The sequence below is a fragment of the Lentinus tigrinus genome (genome assembly GCF_003813185.1).
Source record: "Lentinus tigrinus ALCF2SS1-7 unplaced genomic scaffold L226scaffold_77, whole genome shotgun sequence".
Classification (NCBI taxonomy): Eukaryota; Fungi; Basidiomycota; class Agaricomycetes; order Polyporales; family Polyporaceae; genus Lentinus; species Lentinus tigrinus.
This window is the reverse complement of record NW_027137986.1, coordinates 1-17,925: the sequence shown is the minus strand read 5'-3', so window position 1 is coordinate 17,925 and position 17,925 is coordinate 1. Positions and strand designations below refer to the sequence as shown.

At 52.7% G+C, this 17,925-nt stretch overlaps 8 protein-coding genes across 8 annotated transcripts; 5 read left to right on the top strand and 3 right to left on the bottom strand.

Moving 5' to 3' along the window:
* Nucleotides 1-1,631: 1,631 nt before the first annotated feature.
* Nucleotides 1,632-1,978, bottom strand: L226DRAFT_576754 (uncharacterized protein; the record flags this gene model as incomplete). The annotated part of the gene is made up of 2 exons (XM_067685435.1): nucleotides 1,632-1,835; nucleotides 1,907-1,978. The coding sequence occupies 2 exons, from the start codon at nucleotides 1,976-1,978 to the stop codon at nucleotides 1,632-1,634; spliced, it is 276 nt and encodes a 91-aa protein (XP_067528588.1).
* A 1,070-nt stretch (nucleotides 1,979-3,048) lies between these two features.
* L226DRAFT_527495 (uncharacterized protein) lies at nucleotides 3,049-5,012 on the top strand (the record flags this gene model as incomplete). The annotated part of the gene is made up of 7 exons (XM_067679121.1): nucleotides 3,049-3,126; nucleotides 3,165-3,561; nucleotides 3,625-3,770; nucleotides 3,828-4,004; nucleotides 4,084-4,269; nucleotides 4,330-4,701; nucleotides 4,722-5,012. The coding sequence occupies 7 exons, from the start codon at nucleotides 3,049-3,051 to the stop codon at nucleotides 5,010-5,012; spliced, it is 1,647 nt and encodes a 548-aa protein (XP_067528587.1).
* Nucleotides 5,013-6,118: 1,106 nt separating this feature from the next.
* Nucleotides 6,119-6,613, bottom strand: L226DRAFT_576753 (uncharacterized protein; the record flags this gene model as incomplete). The annotated part of the gene is made up of 2 exons (XM_067685434.1): nucleotides 6,119-6,378; nucleotides 6,439-6,613. The coding sequence occupies 2 exons, from the start codon at nucleotides 6,611-6,613 to the stop codon at nucleotides 6,119-6,121; spliced, it is 435 nt and encodes a 144-aa protein (XP_067528586.1).
* A 36-nt stretch (nucleotides 6,614-6,649) lies between these two features.
* Nucleotides 6,650-8,130, bottom strand: L226DRAFT_576752 (uncharacterized protein; the record flags this gene model as incomplete). Its single annotated transcript, XM_067685433.1, has 5 exons — nucleotides 6,650-6,784; nucleotides 6,840-7,080; nucleotides 7,698-7,867; nucleotides 7,918-7,968; nucleotides 8,125-8,130. The coding sequence occupies 5 exons, from the start codon at nucleotides 8,128-8,130 to the stop codon at nucleotides 6,650-6,652; spliced, it is 603 nt and encodes a 200-aa protein (XP_067528585.1).
* Nucleotides 8,131-8,649: 519 nt separating this feature from the next.
* On the top strand, nucleotides 8,650-12,071 carry L226DRAFT_474064 (uncharacterized protein; the record flags this gene model as incomplete). The annotated part of the gene is made up of 8 exons (XM_067676554.1): nucleotides 8,650-9,019; nucleotides 9,279-9,535; nucleotides 10,100-10,306; nucleotides 10,370-10,598; nucleotides 10,630-10,826; nucleotides 11,004-11,354; nucleotides 11,475-11,723; nucleotides 11,814-12,071. The coding sequence occupies 8 exons, from the start codon at nucleotides 8,650-8,652 to the stop codon at nucleotides 12,069-12,071; spliced, it is 2,118 nt and encodes a 705-aa protein (XP_067528584.1).
* Nucleotides 12,072-12,902: 831 nt separating this feature from the next.
* Nucleotides 12,903-13,680, top strand: L226DRAFT_527492 (uncharacterized protein; the record flags this gene model as incomplete). Its single annotated transcript, XM_067679120.1, has 2 exons — nucleotides 12,903-13,015; nucleotides 13,080-13,680. The coding sequence occupies 2 exons, from the start codon at nucleotides 12,903-12,905 to the stop codon at nucleotides 13,678-13,680; spliced, it is 714 nt and encodes a 237-aa protein (XP_067528583.1).
* A 935-nt stretch (nucleotides 13,681-14,615) lies between these two features.
* L226DRAFT_576749 (uncharacterized protein) lies at nucleotides 14,616-15,553 on the top strand (the record flags this gene model as incomplete). Its single annotated transcript, XM_067685432.1, has 5 exons — nucleotides 14,616-14,642; nucleotides 14,719-15,204; nucleotides 15,260-15,277; nucleotides 15,336-15,418; nucleotides 15,475-15,553. The coding sequence occupies 5 exons, from the start codon at nucleotides 14,616-14,618 to the stop codon at nucleotides 15,551-15,553; spliced, it is 693 nt and encodes a 230-aa protein (XP_067528582.1).
* Nucleotides 15,554-16,762: 1,209 nt separating this feature from the next.
* On the top strand, nucleotides 16,763-17,327 carry L226DRAFT_576748 (uncharacterized protein; the record flags this gene model as incomplete). The annotated part of the gene is made up of 5 exons (XM_067685431.1): nucleotides 16,763-16,789; nucleotides 16,841-16,909; nucleotides 16,960-17,073; nucleotides 17,134-17,174; nucleotides 17,228-17,327. The coding sequence occupies 5 exons, from the start codon at nucleotides 16,763-16,765 to the stop codon at nucleotides 17,325-17,327; spliced, it is 351 nt and encodes a 116-aa protein (XP_067528581.1).
* Nucleotides 17,328-17,925: the final 598 nt, after the last annotated feature.

Below are 17,925 nucleotides of genomic sequence, written 5' to 3'. Positions count from 1 at the left end.
TAGAGTGTTGGAGGTCGTAGGCGCAGAGTGCTCAGATGGGTAAGTGAGCATATGAGATAGCTACAGTGCTTAGGCTAATGTGCATTGTTTTCTGTTCTTAATCAGGTTATCACTGTATACATGCTGTACCAGCCGAGCGCTGCGATGCGCACCTATGCACCTGACCATACAGTAGATCGGCAGCGCTCTCGCTCCACTCGTGTCGCCGTCACGTGGGGGTAGAAGTTGGGCCTCTGAATGAAGCAGAGGGTGGTATGAGAGGTGTTGGCCAAGCCAGAGGGACTGGCATGACAACGGTGGGCTTATAGGCTGTGTGCGTGGAAGGAAATTTGCACGGGGACTGGTAGGTCGATGCAGACGAGAGATGGCCGCAGGGCCTGCTGTATCGAACGGGCACACGAAGTGGAAATCGGATAAACACATTGACATTGTAGCAGATGGAATATCAGAGTACAATTTGCTCAGAAACACTACATGGTGTGATCTACAAGGGCAACAGACACAAGATGGCAGGGGGAAGGACAATTTGGGGATGACATGGTGAGCAAGTATGATATTGACTTGGATACAAGCCATGGACAGAGGGGGAGTGGGAGTGGGAGCAAGAAGGGAATGGTGTGCAATGTGGGATTAGGTGGCCTTGTTTGACTTTTTGCAGCTCTTGCAGAGACGTACTGATGTGCGTGAAAGTTGATTGTATGAAACAACCTTCACCTGAGGCTATCAGATCTGATCAAGATCGGATGATACCTCAATTGTTCGGGGTAGTGTTAGGGAATATCCCGAGAGAAATGACCAGATAATACTTGATGATAGTCTCCGTTGAGACTAATAGTAGACCTATCGTAGGTCTCGTATGACGACTTGAATAAGACTTGATAATGCGAAGTGGATCGCTCGAGGATGCCTCACTTCGTGGACGTAGACGTATGTATATGACTTAGAGAGCACTCAACTTCAGAGTGGGAAGAGATGGGGGGAAAAAGGTCTTCTCCCTCATCCCTTGAGGGATGGGGGTTTATATATTGTCTCTGTGGGAATTTCTACAAATATTGTCAAACATCATCTAAGCTATTGTGTCTGACTGGACAATAGAGAAGGAACAATAGGAACAGAATAATAAAAGGTAGGACAATAGAGAAAGGACAATAGAGACAGAATAATAGAGCTTAGGATAATAACATGAAGACAATAAGGGGAAGGGAATAATAAGGCTTAGACAATAAGGCAGTAGACAATAAGGGGAAGGGAATAATAAGTCTCAGACAATAGGAGAGTAGACAATAAGGGGAAGGGAATAATAGAGCATAGGACAATAATATGAAGATAATAAGGGGGAGGGAATAATAAGTCTCAGACAATAAGACAGTAGATAGTAGAGTGGGAAAGTAAAGGAAATAGTACAATAGTGCTTGGGAAATTTCTCAAGGACAATGGGACTATACAATATTGCTGAAGAACAATAGCTGAATAGGAACAATATGAGTCTGAACAATAGTTCATGGACAATAGGGGCATGCAAGTCCAAGTGTGACCAAGATACAGTGAGTATACTTTCAGGTATCCAAGAATACATGCAGATGCGTTCGAGTGACAAGATAGTTTGCAAAGAGGTTGTCGTTCACTAGCCCCTAGTCCTCAGCCTCATCATCCTCCTCATCGTTGAGGAGGATTCCCAATAACCAGTCTTCCTCGTCGTCCTCATACTGGGGTTGCATACCGATGACCATCTGGTGGTCACCAGTTTCGATGACTAAATCGGAGAGATCGTCAGCCCAAATCTCCTGATTGTCGAAATCGTACGGTTGACCAGGCCCCCGCAACAGGTACACTTCCTGCTCGGATTCACCCGAGCGAAGAGTGTCACTCTCGCTGAGAGTATCGGTGCACAAAGTTGTAGTCGTACCTTCTGATAGAAGAGACATGGTCTTGTCGAAGGGGAGGATGGCAAATGCTGTGTCTGGCCGTGCGGGGCCATGATCGACAACAGGCTAACTGGGAGGAGAGTAGAAGAGATTTGAGATGATCGAAACTTCATTCGAGGTGACATCCTCATCAGAGGGTCCTTGCATGTAGAGCTTGAAGTGTACGTTGGAGAAGTCGGAAGGGGGTGTAGGAGGTCAGGAAATAGTATACAAGTGGGCATTCCCAACTTCCTGGTTGCGTATGAGGACAGGACGACCTCCGTGCGTTATCATGTTCCGGATGCGAGGCTGGGTGTCCTCATTCCTGAACGTCCGCATGACACTGTGACTTGGTGTCAGTCATACTTCGTGTGCGACACCCACCCCACAATTTGAGAAGCAATGTCGGTATTTTGGGGAAAAATTCAAAGTGACATGTTGTGACACAGGTGGAAAAAAGGTGCTACAGGCTCCTGTATTATGCAAAATTGTGCACAGGTGCAGTACTCATTATTATGCAGTCATTAGTGACACAGGTGCAGTTTCACAGGTTGCATATGTTCTAAGTACACAGGTTCTAACTGGACACAGGTTCAGGCAGCAAATTATGCAGGTTGTCAGGCAAAGGTATATGCAAATTGGCTTGGAAAAAATGATGACAACTGGTGCCTCACTAAATATAATTATGATATTTATATCAAGATCATGACAAGCTGTCAGTATGCTATCAGTACTTATCCCCAGAGAAGCGACATAGGCAAAAAGTGGAGGAAATCAATGATTTAGTCTGTGACCTCTCCCGGAAGCTTGCTCTCTCCGTCATCGGTGTTAAAGGCTTAGTTAATGTCATGGTCTGCCTGAAAGTGAGACACATATCTCCAACATGTGCTGATAACATACCTGTTGGCTCTCTAGTAGATGCTACTGTGGTGTGATGGCTGCCAGTGGGAGAGAACTGCGCATGCGCCTAACTGTCATGCGTACCACTAATATCTTCATGCTAGCCAGCCAGTCTCTCACAGCCAGCTAGATTGGGTCAAACACCGACTCTCGGCTCAGAACTACGAAGAGTCAGATTCGGCATTGGGCACCAAGCTCTGAGTGTGACATTCTGGAAGGAAAAGACAGATGCAGACAGGATAGCATGGCAATGACACACCTCCTGCATCGACGTGTCCCCCTGGGTTTTCTTGCAGCTCAGCTTGGAGATCGAGGAACAGCAGTAAGAATGTTCGATGCACTCCACTTATCCGCACACAGCTCACTCTATTATGCCGGTGTGCACTCCGGGCTCGGGAGAGGAACTCTACTGCCACAGACAGGAACCTCATGGAAATCCAGGACAAGCGAACTGCCTTGAAGCGGCACATCGACACATGGCAAGGGATCCAGGATTTACACATGTCGATTGTATGGCAATTCCGACACTCCAGTGACCCAGGACCCCTCGCTGTGATCATAGAAGCTGCGGCCTCTCCGGAGTCCCTCAACGCTCCTACTGCGACAGAGACTCTAGACCCCGGGTCATCGTCATCGTCATCATCCTCCTCTCCCACCCGTGATTTTGGCGTGCCTCTGCAGGCTCTCAAAGCCGAAGATGTTCAATTGTGGCTGCCCTCAGCACTACTGACGCGTCTCCAAGCCGTCTTGTCTCCGGGTTTGGTAGACAAGGAGTGGCGGTTACGCTGATGAGTCTCCCCAAGATCTGTGGCCGCCACAGACAACCACAAAATCACGCGGGAGGGCAGGGTGCGAGTGGGCATCCCCTCTACCTATACCACACAGGCTGAGGAGATGGGAAATTGGGGAGAGGAAAGGAGCAAATGGGTTACGGGCAGCCCTACATTGGTAGGCAGCAGCCAATGGGTGAGGCGGCGGTGGACGAGATGGTGAGTAAGACGAGACAATGAACGAGACGGCGAGATGGCGATGAACGAGATGGCAGTGAACGAGACGGTGATGAACGAGATGGCGATGAACGAGATGGCAGCGGATGAGACGGCGGTAAATGAGACGGCAGCGGACAAAACGGCAAATGAAGCAATGAAATCCGAACCCGCGAGCGCAATGGCATCGACCACTGGCTTCTACATGGTGGTGGTGTTCTCCCCAGCCCATGACCGTGATACAAAACTTCTAACTACCAACGGCAATGCCCGGACTATCTAATCTAATCTAGATACCCTGCTCAGACGAGCACAGAGCACATCAATGCATAGCCCAGGCCGATGATGCACTTGAGGACATCTGCCGTCTCCGCCGCATCTTGACGGGTATTGCTGACTTCAAGCAACTCAACATCAACAGCACAGGACAGCACACCATTGGGAGGACACGTTCCCTGTTTACAAAGTTTCAAGAGAAGGTCCGACGGGCGGCCAAGCGTTACTGAGCTGCCCAAGCAGCACTCGAATGTCTCGACAAGGGCGGCAGCTGGGAAAGCCGGCTCAGAATACTCAATGACATGGATATTAGAGGTCCCGGAGGCAACTCAGATGAGTACTCAAGCAAAGGCCACTACGAGATCTTGTGGATCTGGCTAGTCCCTCGCAGCAGTTCAGATGGCACTGTGCTCCTGGATGGCATTGAAGGTGAAATCAACCCGGAAGAGCTACTTGACAACATCAAGGTCGAGTGGGCGCAAAATCAAGCTCGGGTGGAGCGGTGGGGAGAGGAGGTCACCCTCCTTGAAGAGGAGATGAGGCGCGTCATTGAGTACTTGAGTGGAAGGCAGGGTGGTGGCGCAAACAGTCCGGCCAACACGAGAATCTGCTGGCAGCGCTGCAGCGTGGTTTGGGTGCGTATGCGGAGTACCAGCCCTTGATCTTCGAGCTACTCGCATTGCAATTCGCAGATCTCTGGGTGCCGTATCTGCAACAGCGTGGCAACCACACCGTGCCCGCTTGGGGAGCGTGTTATCTGACTGCTCAGCAGAAGAAGCCTGCAAGAACGGTCATGCGTAGTAGAACCATGCCTGCAACAGCACGAGCAGGAACCTCTGTATCAACAGCGACAGTGCAGCGTGCTTTAGAGTGTTCAGAGTCAGAGGACTCTGAGAACGGTGATGTGCTCTGCACTCATCTGAGCAGGACATCTAGATTAGATTAGATAGTCCGGCCATTGCCGTTGGTAGTTAGAAGTCTTGTAGCGCTGTCAGGGGCCCTGCAGAATACCACCACCATGTAGAAGCCAGTGGTCGATGCCGTTGCGCTCGCGGGTTCGGATTTCATTGCTTCATTCGCCATCTCGTCCGCTGCCGTCTCGTTTATTGCCGTCTCGTCCGCTGCCGTTTCGTTTATCGCCGTCTCGTTCACCGCCGTCTCGTTCACTACCGTCTCGTCCATCGTCTCGTCTTACTCACTGTCTCATCTGCCGCTGCCTCACCCATTGGCTGCTGCCTACCAATGTAGGGCTGCCCGTAGCCCATCCGCTCCTTTCTCTCCCCAATCCCACATCTCCTCAGCCTGTGTGGTATAGGTAGAGGGGACGCCCACTCGCACCCTGCCCTCCCACGTGATTTTGTGGTTGTCTGTTGCGGCCACAGATCTCGGGGAGACTCACCAACGATAGCGAGGAATCAGACTAATATATATGTATCTGCTTGTATTAGAATGGAGCTGAGATATGATGGGCCCTGCATCTAGCGGTAGGGAAAGAAGGGTGGAAAGACAAACAGAAGCATCCGAGACGCAAATCGGAGAACAAGGGTGGGAGGAAGACACGTGAGAATATGCAGACACTGCGAGTATGTCACATCGCACCGTGACAAACAGAAGTGTCCAAGGTGCAAATCAGAAAATACATCTTGTCAGTCTCAACAGGATTTCCACTAGTGAACCCTGGGCTATACAGAGCGGAGCGGCAGTCAATTCACAGCGGTCCGCTGTGGAGCCGGTGTTATACAGGCTGTCTGCGACTGTCCTACAGCGCACGAGGTAATACAGAGCAGAGCGGCGGTCAATTCACGGCAGTCCGCTGTGGAGCCAACATTATATAGGCTGTCTGCGACCGTCCTACAGTTCTCGGGGTATTACAACATCTCCTCCAGATGGTTATACAACTCCAGTGGTGATATACAATGCACACAGAGTTGTATATGCATGGTCACACACCATATACAATAGCTGGCAGCCATTGTGACACAATACTGGCCAGCCAATACTAAAAGACAGGGCTGGCCAGCTTCAGCATCATAGAACTGCCAGGTCAGTGGGCTATTGTAATACAATAGTGGAGCCCATATGTGCTTTAGGGTCTTGCGTAGCAGGGGCTCCAGCGCGCCCCTTGCCCTTCAGCGTCGACGGAGGGCGAGTCGAAGTTCCAGCCGAGGTGTTAGCCGTGGTTGTGGGCGGCCCCGCCGGCGCGTCGCCCGTCGAAGGACTGTCAACCTCAGGGTCAGAGGGCATGTGATGGAGGGCGAGTGTAGCCCAGGAGCAAGGCAGTCGCTTCGAGCGTGCCTTAGCAGTGGAGTTGGCTAGGACAAGTCAGTGAGTGAGGTGACGACAAGCGAGGCGAAGCAAAGTCGAACACATACCAGTGAGCTCCACACAAGGCAAGAGAGTTGTAAGGTCCTTCACCTCCACCTTGCAGCTAGCGAGCGAAGCGTGGTACTTTGCCATCATCACAGCGAAGTCCCAGGCTGTGAGGGTGCCAGCGCTGTAATCTGCCGAGAGCTGCTGGCACATCTCGGTCTCCAGGTCAACTTGCATGGTGGCGCTCTCCAGTTCGCTCCGCAAGCCTTTGAGTCACACTGCGCGTGAGACCTCCAGGTACTGGAAGAAAAAGTTGGTGGTGGTGCGCAACGAAGCCGCAGCGGTGAAGTGGGTGTAGACCTCGAAGAAGGCGGTGTCGGAGCAGGGTTTGCGACTGTTCTCTTCACGCTGGCGAAGGAGTTAGCGAAGTGAGGACACAGAACAGCAAAGCGGCAAAGTGTACCAGGATCAACAAGAAGCTGCGCACCTGTGCCTGATAGGCCTGGTCATCCAGGGGGTGCATCTTGAGGAGGAACACCGCGATGAAGTTGTCCAGCTCGACAGCGTTGGCGGGAGGAGCATCGGACAGGATCTCGTCTCCCTCAGCATTGCAAGCCCCAGGAACTGGATGAGAGGGTGAAACTGGCGGGGCGGTCAACAGCAGGTTGGCGGCACAAGCCAAAGGGTCAGATGGGGGGGAGCTCCTGGCGAGAGGAGGTTTGGCGGGTGAGGAAGACATTGAGGAGCAGTAGGCAAGCAGAGGGCAGGGGAAGCAAGAGAAAAGGGGAAGGGAAGATGAGGGGGACCAAGACTCACCTTCCTGCACAGTTTAAGAGCGTCAGAGTCGCCAGGACCCACATGCATCAGCTTCTCAACGGCGATCAAGACCCGGCCCTGGCAGGTGGCTTCTATCTCGACAAATGTTGAACTCTATTTGCACGACCTAGACATCCATTTTCCTACTCCAGCAACCTTTTTCAGCGCTCTGTCACCATCCTCTATTCCACCAGCGCCCGGCACCGCCACAACCTTCACAACTAGGACGGCAAAGGTGCAAAGCTGCTGATCGGGAAGTGAAGTCCTTGCGAAGCCTCAAGCGTTGCGGCGAGGAAGAACAAAGGTGCGCCTGCCAGGGGCCTCTAGGGTCGACTGGATCTCAGTGTCGACTTTGTCCATGGTGTCTTCGACTTCGTAGATGAGCCCCCAAATACGCAGGAGAAGATCGACTTCGACAACGGTGGCCTTGTTGGCAACCTGGGAAATGCGGATCAGGAGAGACAGGTCCACACGCTGGTGAGCCGCATGCGCCTGCAGGACTCACCGTTTGAACTCGCGGCGGAAACAGTCAATGTGCGCGGCGAGCTCTGACGTGAAGCGCTTGCCGTCGTGGGGCCACTCCTTGAGAATGTCGAAGCTACGGTTGGACTGTTCGTGGAGAGTAGCCATCATTGCCGAGGTTCCATGGCCCATGGAGAAGGCGAGCAGGGTAGCCTATGGTTGGTCAGCCAGGAGACTACTAGCCGACAATGGTACGAACTCACGGCACAGTCCCCGACCTTGGCATACCCCGAAGCAACATAGCCGTTATCAGTCTAGGGACCTTCACGAGTTAGCAAAACCCGTGGGTACCCAAGGATAAATCCGTGGGAATACCCATGGGTAAGTACATCCGCGGGTGTAAGTACCTGTTTCCCACGGGTTTTCACGGATGCGGGTATGGCTAGGTAAACCCGTGGGTACCTGCACACCCTCATGTTGTAGGCATGAACCGTGGGATTCTAATGATATGTCACACGAATTTTTCCGATCAAAACTGAGTGTGCTAGAGGCGAAATAAACATGCCCAAATCCGGAAGTATAGGCTGTCTTTTGTAAGGTGCGGGCATTTTGGAATGGTAATTAGCAACTTGCTAATTAACAAGGGTAAATTACCGTAAATTACCGGTCAATTTCACAGAGGTCCAGGAACCCATGTTAATCTGGGTAAATCAGACGCGCAGCGCTACCAACCGTCCGCCACCTGCCCGCCATCACGACGACTGTTTACCCGGGCCCAACATGACGACATGGCATACCCCGACGAAGGTTCTCGTGAAATCTGCGACCACGGATGTCCGGTAAGTGGTGACTCGGAGAGTCAGACTTGAATATTGGGTTGCCTGACGACGGGCTCAGGGCCCTGATCATCCTTACTCGTTCCCTCTCTCGTGCAGTCGTGCTTCTATTATACGTGTCGCTCATTCACTGTACCGCGATTCTCTCCTTCAAATTCGATGGATTCAGTCACTCGTTCACGCGTCTGGTACTTGAGGCATCTCCTGCGCTCTTTACCCCACAATCTCCCGTTCAAGGACTGCGCGGCATCTGCCTACAGATTCCAACATCTCGATCTCGACCGCGAATGGATTGAGAGCGAAGGGATCGAAGCGGCCGCTAACCGAGCCCTCGAAGTGCGGCTCGGGCCAAGGACGGGACCGCGCGAGACGTTCATTATCAAGGAACGCGGACCTGGACTCGAGGCTCTTGCTGACGTCCTTGAGGTTCATATCGGCAAGTTTCCCAATGATATTTGCTTCCGGAAGTGGCTTGAGGATGCCTGCCGGGCCGCAGAGAACACCTTCACTGACGCAAATGAGGAGGTACGTGGCTGTGGGCATTCAATTGACCTCTTTGGGCTGACATGACTCGTTTTTCTTTCCGTAGATTCCATCTGTACTGTCATCCACAGCCGCAGACTCCGACATTGAGATGCACGAGGTCTACGAGATCTTGAGTGACTCAGACTCCCGGCCGCAAGACAATGCAGCTCGGAAGCCCCCGTCGGGGAGCAGAGGTCAGAAGGCTCGCTCATCGGCTCCTGAAGCCACTAATCGTTCACGTTCAGGTCCGTTCTCAGATGCAGTGGTTGATCGGCTACTTCTTGGCTCTAAGACCTCGAAGGCCTCGAAGAACATGAAGTCGAAGGCTTCTGCATCATCGACATCATCTCAGAAGACAACGATGAAGACAAAGAAGAAGAAGCGGGATGAGGACATGCTGAATGAGAAGCGTCCTGCCACCAACAAGCTCGAGAGCTTCGAGGACCCCGCCTTCATCTCTTCAGACGAGGAGGAGGATAACCGTATGGGGGGCGCAAAGCTCGACCCTCTACTCAAGCGCGTTTCGTTCCTGTGCCGCAAGGCCACGGACCCGCAGGGAGCCAAGCTGGCGCGGTGCATGGCTAGCGTTGCTTGTCACCACACCTGGGCCACACCCCGGAACAAGCAACGCATCTTCAAGCATGTCGCCGGCTGCCCCTGGGTACCAACGGAGCTCCGAGCAGCAGTTGAGGAGCGGCTGGCTATCAAGGCTGCTGAGGTATCCACGCCTCCTGTTGTCCCTGCTGTACGTGCTCGGGCAGACTCCGACACGGACTCCAACGAAGCTGAGGGACCGGGTGACACACTGATCGCTGTTTCCACCACCCCGAAGCCTTTGGCTCCTGCAGCGAAGTGCCCACGGCTCGAAAGCTCCCAACCGTCGCTCGAACAAACTGCCAAGCGGCTGGGCCGGAAGTCCTTGAAGAAGAACGCTGACCGTGAGCTGACGCACTTGATCGTCGGATCTGGTATCCCCCCACGCATTGTCGACAGCCGCCGCTTCAAGAAGTTCTGCTCTACTCTCAACACTGCCTACAATCCTCCCAGCTCTTCGACAGTCCGTGATCGACTCGTTCCCGCTGAGGCTGCCCGCGTCCATGTCGAGCTGACAAGTCAGTTGAGCAAGATCCGTGACCTCACACTCTCATTTGATGGTGGCAAGACTCGACGACCTCGTGGGATCTACACAATCACGGTCACCACACCTGCGCGGCAAGGCTTCTTGTACGACCTGCAGAATGTCTCCAAGGTTAGCCACACTGCTGAATATATCCTGGAGTTCCTTGAACCGGTACGTTTGTCTACGATCTGGCATTCCTGCTGCGTGGGACTGACCAGTGACTGTACACAATAGGTCGTCCTCAAACTCGGACCGTCCAACTTCTCCGCCACGGTATCCGACAATACAGGCAATACTCGAAAGGCTTGTGAGCTTCTCACGGCGAAGTTCCCGCATATTCTCAACTTCCAGGACTGTTGTCATGAGATCAATTTGGCGCTCCTCCAGATCAATGATCTGGATGAATTCAAGGAGGTTTGTGTCAATCCTTCTACTATACTATGCTCAACTTGCGCGTCTCACGGTTGATGATTGTACTACGCAGATGATTAAAGACGTGAAAGACATCCTCACATATATGCACAAGTCAACGTACTCTATGGAACACTTTGACGATGCACGCACCCAGCTTGGCATCTCTCACGGCCTCGTCAAGATCGGCAAGACGCGATTCTCAACATACGTTTCAGCTGTCAGCTCGATCAAGCGCTGCTTGCCGGCTTTCGAGAAGATCACTTGCAACGAGGCTCTGGTCGTAGACGTGTCGGTGTGTACTAGCTGCACAGTGGTTGAACTTGTCCTTGGACACCGCCGCATGAACTGACGTACTTACTTACGCATGCAGGGTAAGAATCATCTGTTCGACAGTGAGTCAGAATACGGAGTGAGGTTCAAGCTCACTATGATGAAGTATCTCACCGTCACCGAGCCATTCGCACGGGCAATCAAGTGTCTCGAGTCAGCGCATAGCACACCATCCGATGTCTATGTCTTTTGGCTTGCGATCATGGCCACACTCGAGAGACGCTTCATTCAGCAACGTATCCATCTTCCCATCCATACGATTGAGAGCATACGCGCTATAGCAAATCAACGGTTCAATGAGCTCATTGAAGAAGGCCCAGACGACAAGTACATTGCAGCATTTTTCTTGGACATCCGTATGCAGAATTCCTCCATTTTCTGGCCGCATGTACCACTCATGGGTCTATGTTTCTCTTTAGGCTGGCATCCTGCTTCTCTTCTCAACCCGCCATCGAACCCACTTGCAGTACCACCTGTTTGGATTCATGCTCAGCACTGTGCCAACGGCGACATCGCTTATCCAAGTTCAGCAGCAAATGACTCCGAGCGCACTCCTGCCGACAAGCTTCTTGCACGGGTTGGGGTCTGCTTGCAGCGTATGCTGAAGCGCGAGTATGGGGACACGGCTGAAATGCTCGACCATCCGAAGATCCAGGAAATCATGAAGGCTCGCAATCCACGTCTGGCCGACTACGACCCTTCGTCTGCCTTAGAAGCGGTGAAGACAGAGCTACAAGCGTACGCGAAGAGAGAGAAGCCCTTCGACCGCTCCCTTCGCCCAGGAGAGACCATGCGAGACTGGTGGGTCAAGGTACAGAAGAAAGAGGGTGCACACGTGCTTGGGGTATGAAGTTCTTAGTTGTCTGTGGCCGCCTGACTCGGAGGCGAGAAGCTTTCCGGTTGAGGACTCACTTATGATCTACGCCATCTGCAGGCCCTCGGCATCAAGCTTTTCTCCGTTGTCCCGAACTCTATGATTGATGAGCGAATCATGTCTACTGTCACCTGGCTCAATAGCCCAAAACGCGCTCGTCAACACGTCAAGACCCTTCGTGACCACATCAAGATCCGTCAGTGGGATATGTATGACGGAATTGACCTATCGGTGCATCCTCGAATATTTCAAGTTCAACATCTGGATCATGTAGTACTGACCATCCCACTGCCCGCAACATACAGAAAAAACCGTTGAAGTCAATCCCGACGGTAAGATGGATGGATCTGAAGGAGTACCTTACTACTAGTCAGTCATCTGGCGAATGCGGCACCGGCACGTCTGACAAAGGTATGGAAACCCATACATGTGACTCAGAAATAGCCCCACTCTGACTTCCCTATAGATCACCGTGCAGAGACAGAGTCCTCAACCATCTCGACCTCCGCCGGCACTCACTCAAACCCAGAAGACTCTGCTTCAGCCAACGGCGACATTGAGGAGGAAGACTCAGACGACAATTACGATCGATGAGGAACGAAGTGATCGTTTTTTAGGTACGACGCTCCCCGCCAAAAAGTGTCACGACAACCTGTGACGTGGGAACTTTTTTCACACTCCGATTATCTTGAGTAAGTATTCTGTACTTACCAGGTAACTAAATTACTTATCGAAATAAACCCTAGAATGATGGGACCCTAACCCTGGGTTGTGGTCACCCGCGCACCTTACTTGGTCCCAAATCCAGCCTTCGTCTCTTGACCAGCGACCACCACCATCGCTGCTGCGTTGCGCCCTCATCCCATCCCCGCACCCGGGAACGCACACTCTTGCAAACGCGTTTTACGCTCTGCAGAGTCTGCTTTCGCGAACAAACCCAGTCTGTCGCTCGTTCTCTCTCGCTCGTTCTCTCTCGCTCGTACGCTCTTGCTCGACGCACCCTCGCACAACGCCCTCTCTCGCGCGCACTATGTCGTCCATTCGCCGCGGCAGTTCCCAGTTGGCTGAGACATCCGAGGGCGCACCCTCGCAGGTAACTATTCGTTTATGTCCTGACGGAGTAGAGTACGCGTGTAGATATCGTCATTAATGCCCCCTCCCAAGATGTTACCACCCACTTCGCGTTCAAACGGCGGCTCGGTTGCAGCGCCTGGTGAGTCTTCCGGTGTGGCGGATGTTTCTGCGATGCAGAACCCTCCAAGGTAAGTTTCACGTTGTGCTATCTCTTTCAACATCATATCGAATTGTAAGTGGTGGTATGGTAAGGATCTCGGGGCGCCCCTCCGTCAGCCTTCTCCCGCCCCGTCCTGGCAACATCGGGGCGTCTTCTCCTCCGAGGACTGTCCGGCGCCCTCACAAAGTCCTCGCGATGAAAACGTGCTTCAATACCGCACGTCGCGCACGCATGCTCGCGCAAGAGCGCGTTTCGCTTCCCCCGCCACCTCTGGTCCACAGCGATGGGGACATGTTGGACAAACTTCACGACGACAACGACATGTCTGCCAATGACGACGAGCATGCGGACTACGTGTCTGTCGACGCTGATGACATCGACGACGACAACAACGACAACGACGACAATGATGACGACAAGGACTACGAGTTCGTCGCCGCGGATGGCGACGACAACGAGGACAAGGACAGCGAGGACGACGACGGCAGGGGCTCAGCCCTGCTGCATGACGCTGCATCCTCGACCAATGCCCCGGGGCCCGTTAATCCTCGCGTCGTCACTCAGATTGGGCGCGATGTCCAGTTGGCTATCGTCGTCTCTGACGATGAGGGCGAGAGCGCGAACCCTCCTCGCATTGTTCAGAGTGGACGCGATGTCCAGTCTGCTATCGTCATCTCTGACGATGAGGACTAGTTCACCACGACTTGGACTGCGGACGTCTACGGCATCTTGCATGGACTTTTCTGTATCGTAGCATGCTGTACTATACCAATCCCTGTACTATACCTCACGCTGTACTATACCACACGCTGTACTTGTTGCTATCGACGCTCTGGACAATGTTCTCTCATAAAGTTGTATCATATGGTTCTACCATTGCAATGGCTGATTCGTGTTGCCCTGCCTGACTGAGCGAGTGTGATTGTGTTGCGACATCAGTTCGCCTTGTAAGAACTTGATAAGTTTCAAGTACTAATGAGATTAAAAGGCCAGTAAGCAATGCAGTCAGTGCGTTTGTTGCGAGATAAGTTTGCCTTGTAAGTTTCGATAAGTTTCGACTAGTAATCAGATTTAAAGGCGAGTAAGCAATGAATCAATCCCGAGAATCATGACATCATGAGAGCTATTCATCATGATTGGCGCCCAATGTCAAAGATTCCTCAATCTGTGTTTCTCTCTTGACTTGCGACCACCACCAACACCGCCCTCGCCTTCTTTCACCCTCTCCGTCCTCGCTCCAGCCAGGGAGATCTGACTGTTGCAAACGCGTTTTACGCTCTGCAGAGTCAGGTTTTCGAGAAGATCCTTTTCATACTCCCCTATCCCAGCATTTGCCCGATCTTCCGCGACCCTCCGTTCGTCCGATTCGCGGTCATCCTCCGAACACCCCTCAAGTCACGCGAACCTCGTTGTCAAGCATGGCCTCGTCCAGCTCACTTCGTGACGCACAGACAGATTTCGCTGAGGACACTACGATTCAGCAGGTAAAGTCTCACACCTCTCACTGTTCAATGGAGATGTAGTAGAGTACGTGGCAAATGTATGATCTCTAATGTACCCCAAAGGCTGCTCCATTGGCAGCACAATCCAACGCCATTGCGTCATCTTCCTCCCGCCCCGCTTCTCAGATGTATTTCTCGTACCCTGCTCAGCCGGTAAGACTCCATTTTGTTTGCGTGCTCACCGGTAAGGTATCTGAACTAACATCGTTGCAAACTTTCGCCAACCAAGACTGGTAAGGACCCAGAGCTCTTCCGCGGGCTACCGGAGTACATCCCTCCATCAGACGACTTCCTGCTACACGTCGAGTGCCGGCAGAAGCAGGGCATCTTGCAGCATCAGTACGAGTCGTTAGTTCACGACATGCTGGCCAAGGAGCGGTCCGATGCGCTCATTCGTGCGCAGGAAGGTACAGTCGCGCAGCAGCTCCGCGACGCCCAAGACCGTATACGTGAACTCGAGGGCGCTGCTGCTGAGCGCGAGCGTGACATGAAGACACTTTGCGAGCACCTCAGCAAGTCCTACGAGTCCCGCCAGCAAGTCCAAAAGTTGCTCGACGACACCATGACGTCAAACTGGGACGCTCATCAGAAGAGCAACGAGCTCCAGGTGAAGTTATGGCAGAACGAGCTGCAATTGAAGGAGCGCGACGACCAGCTCGTGAACTTGCAGCACGAGTTCGACCAGCACAAGGATCAGTCTGCAGCGGAATTGGCCGTACGTTTCTTTTTCTTATTGGGCTGACTCGTCTTGGGCTGACATGTTTACTTAGAACGTACGCAATGCCCAGGTCAGTGTGGTATTTCACCGTTGCCATAATTCCTGTACTGATACTTTCTCTTTGACAGGTCAAACTTCGCGACACCCTGAAGGAGATCCGAGGCGACTTGGATTGCCCGATTTGCCAGGGCGATAACAAGATCAACCGCAGGTCTGTTGTAACGTATTTCTCACCGAGCTTTCCCGTTGCTGACAGCATGTTCATAGTTATCCGTGCTTGCATGGCATCTGCACGACTTGTGCACAAAGTTGGTACGAGCAGCAGGAGAAGAAGCGGAATGGCTGATCTGCAGACACTTGGTTCAAGTGCCCAGTCTGCCGTCAGTCCACTGGTGGTCGTGCGAAGCGAGGCACTCCTGTCCTTGCCCTGACGAAGGTGGGTTTGAGGGTCTAAGGACTGGTTCGGACTCGCTGCGGTAGGTGTTCGACATGTCGTTTGAGGGACTTGTACTATACCAACACACGATCCGACTCTGTCTCGCATTCCCATCCTTACATGGACTGTCTACTGTACCATTCCCGCTCGCGTCAGGTTAGATTGTAATGCACACGTAAGTCTTCCATTCACCGACGAAATAGCGATATCTGAATATTCCTCCATATCCTCAGCATAACCAGCGAAGGCCAGCACAGGACAACTGCATAGCGGTGAACTCCCTCTGGCAGTCACTACACGCCGGGATCGTCAACGCCTCAGGACACGCCAAAGGTCGATGCTTTGCTGCGGCACGTACCCGCTACGTTCACCATGGGCTAGACTCGTTTTCCGAATGATTCGCCACTGGGCAATGAACACCGTAGGTCAGAGCTCCTGGCTTGTGGAGGATGCCTTCACCGTGGTTGGGTCGTTTTCGCGCGCTCTCGGACCGGCCTTCGGACCATACATTTCTGCCTTCCTCCCGCTCCTTTGCTTTTGAGCCTCTCTCGCTGGGCCGACGGCCGTGCTCAGGCAAGCCGGGCCTGTTCAGCCTATCCCTGTGAGCTCCCTCTCTCAGTCACTACACGCCGGGATCGTCAATGCGTCAGGACACGCCGAAGGTCGATGCTTTGCTGCGGCACGTACCCGCTACGTTCAATGTTGGCCAGAGCTTTCCGATTGACTCGCAGAGTACTTCAGACGTACATACCGTTCACCTCTGTTTCCTTTATTCCGACGCATCACCACTACGTTACTCGTTTTGAGACCCCGGACCACGTTGAATGTCTCATCCTGCCCACGTTTCATTTCGCTACTTCTCCCGTCTATCCCGTCTATATTACAGTTCTAGTACATGTATCCCTACGTACGATTGCCACTGCTTCGCACTTAGGAGCGAGCAGATTGGGAATAACAGTGCAATGAACGTATTACAAACGATGCGTGCTGTGGTAGTTCGAAGAAGTACTTATGTGGTAGGTCGAACTTCTCCTGGCTTCTCAACCATCTTCTCTCTTGCCTCCGTCTGTCCGCTCCCCCTGCATTCCGAGACACATCCCCTACTTCATCGCGGACAGTATGGCACTCAAGAAACGGCACCTGGCGGTAGGGGGTTGTATAGCACACCTGTCTTCCCACTCACCCGCCCTTCCGCAGGTATTTGATTCTATCTTCAAGGTGGATGGACAGGCCCGGATCAAAATAACATGGGCGGACTTTATACGTGTACGTATGGCCATAGTTAGTATACCTGTTTCGTCGTTGACTGTCTGCAGGCAATGGCCGCGCTGAACTTTGCATATGGACCGAGCGGAGAGCATACCTCCGGCTCGGGACGCGCGCTCATTCCCCTGGCCTCAATTCCGGGCTGCCCTATGAAACTCGACTGCGTATGTGTACTTGTATATTCTCTAACTCGGGCCGCTCGATACTCATACAGTACATTGCAGCCACATGGGGGCAAAGAAATTGGCCGGACAGAGCAAGCGGAGTACATACGCTAGCTACCGCACAATCCCTTCACTAACCAACTTACCCTCTTAGGCTTGCTAGTCGACTACGAGAGTTTTATGACCTGGAGGAGGTCTTGAAGGCGTTAACGAGGGTGGAGCAGGTGCCGCAGCAGGCGCAGGCAGACGAATGAACGTGGACAGACTGGATTCATATATGCGAAATGTATTGCTAGAACATGAATTTTGTATCGCCTTGACTTTCCGAAGCATGAGCTACCCCACAGGCAGTAGCGTGGATGTGAATCGCGATCTGTGATCGACATCTTAGATCGCCCCCCCCCCGTGTGACGTTCCTGAGTGGCGGCTCAGGCCTCAGGAACCGGCCCGATCATTTAGATAGCCGGTGCCGCAGCAAAAGCCTTTAGCTTCCCAAGTTCGAAACTCACAAGACGCATAAATTCGGTACATTGTATGCAATGCGTAGTAGTATTATATTTTGAGTCCGCTAGTAATACAATGCATTCAGTTCAGCCACATATGCGAATGTTCGTAAATGTCCTCAGATATCCGCCCAGCTCCTACCCTAGACCGACAAATGCATGTCCACCGCTTGGTGAGCTGCGGAAGCTGCAGACTCCGCCACTCTTGCAGCGTCCAAGTACATCTTCAGATGGCTTCTCCACGTCCCAGGTCTCAACGGGCGTGCTTTCCCTTCCCGAATCAGCTGGAGGCGCTTCGAGAACCACCCTTCGTTCCAAGGGTTCCATATCCCAGTGTTCATGCCGCTGT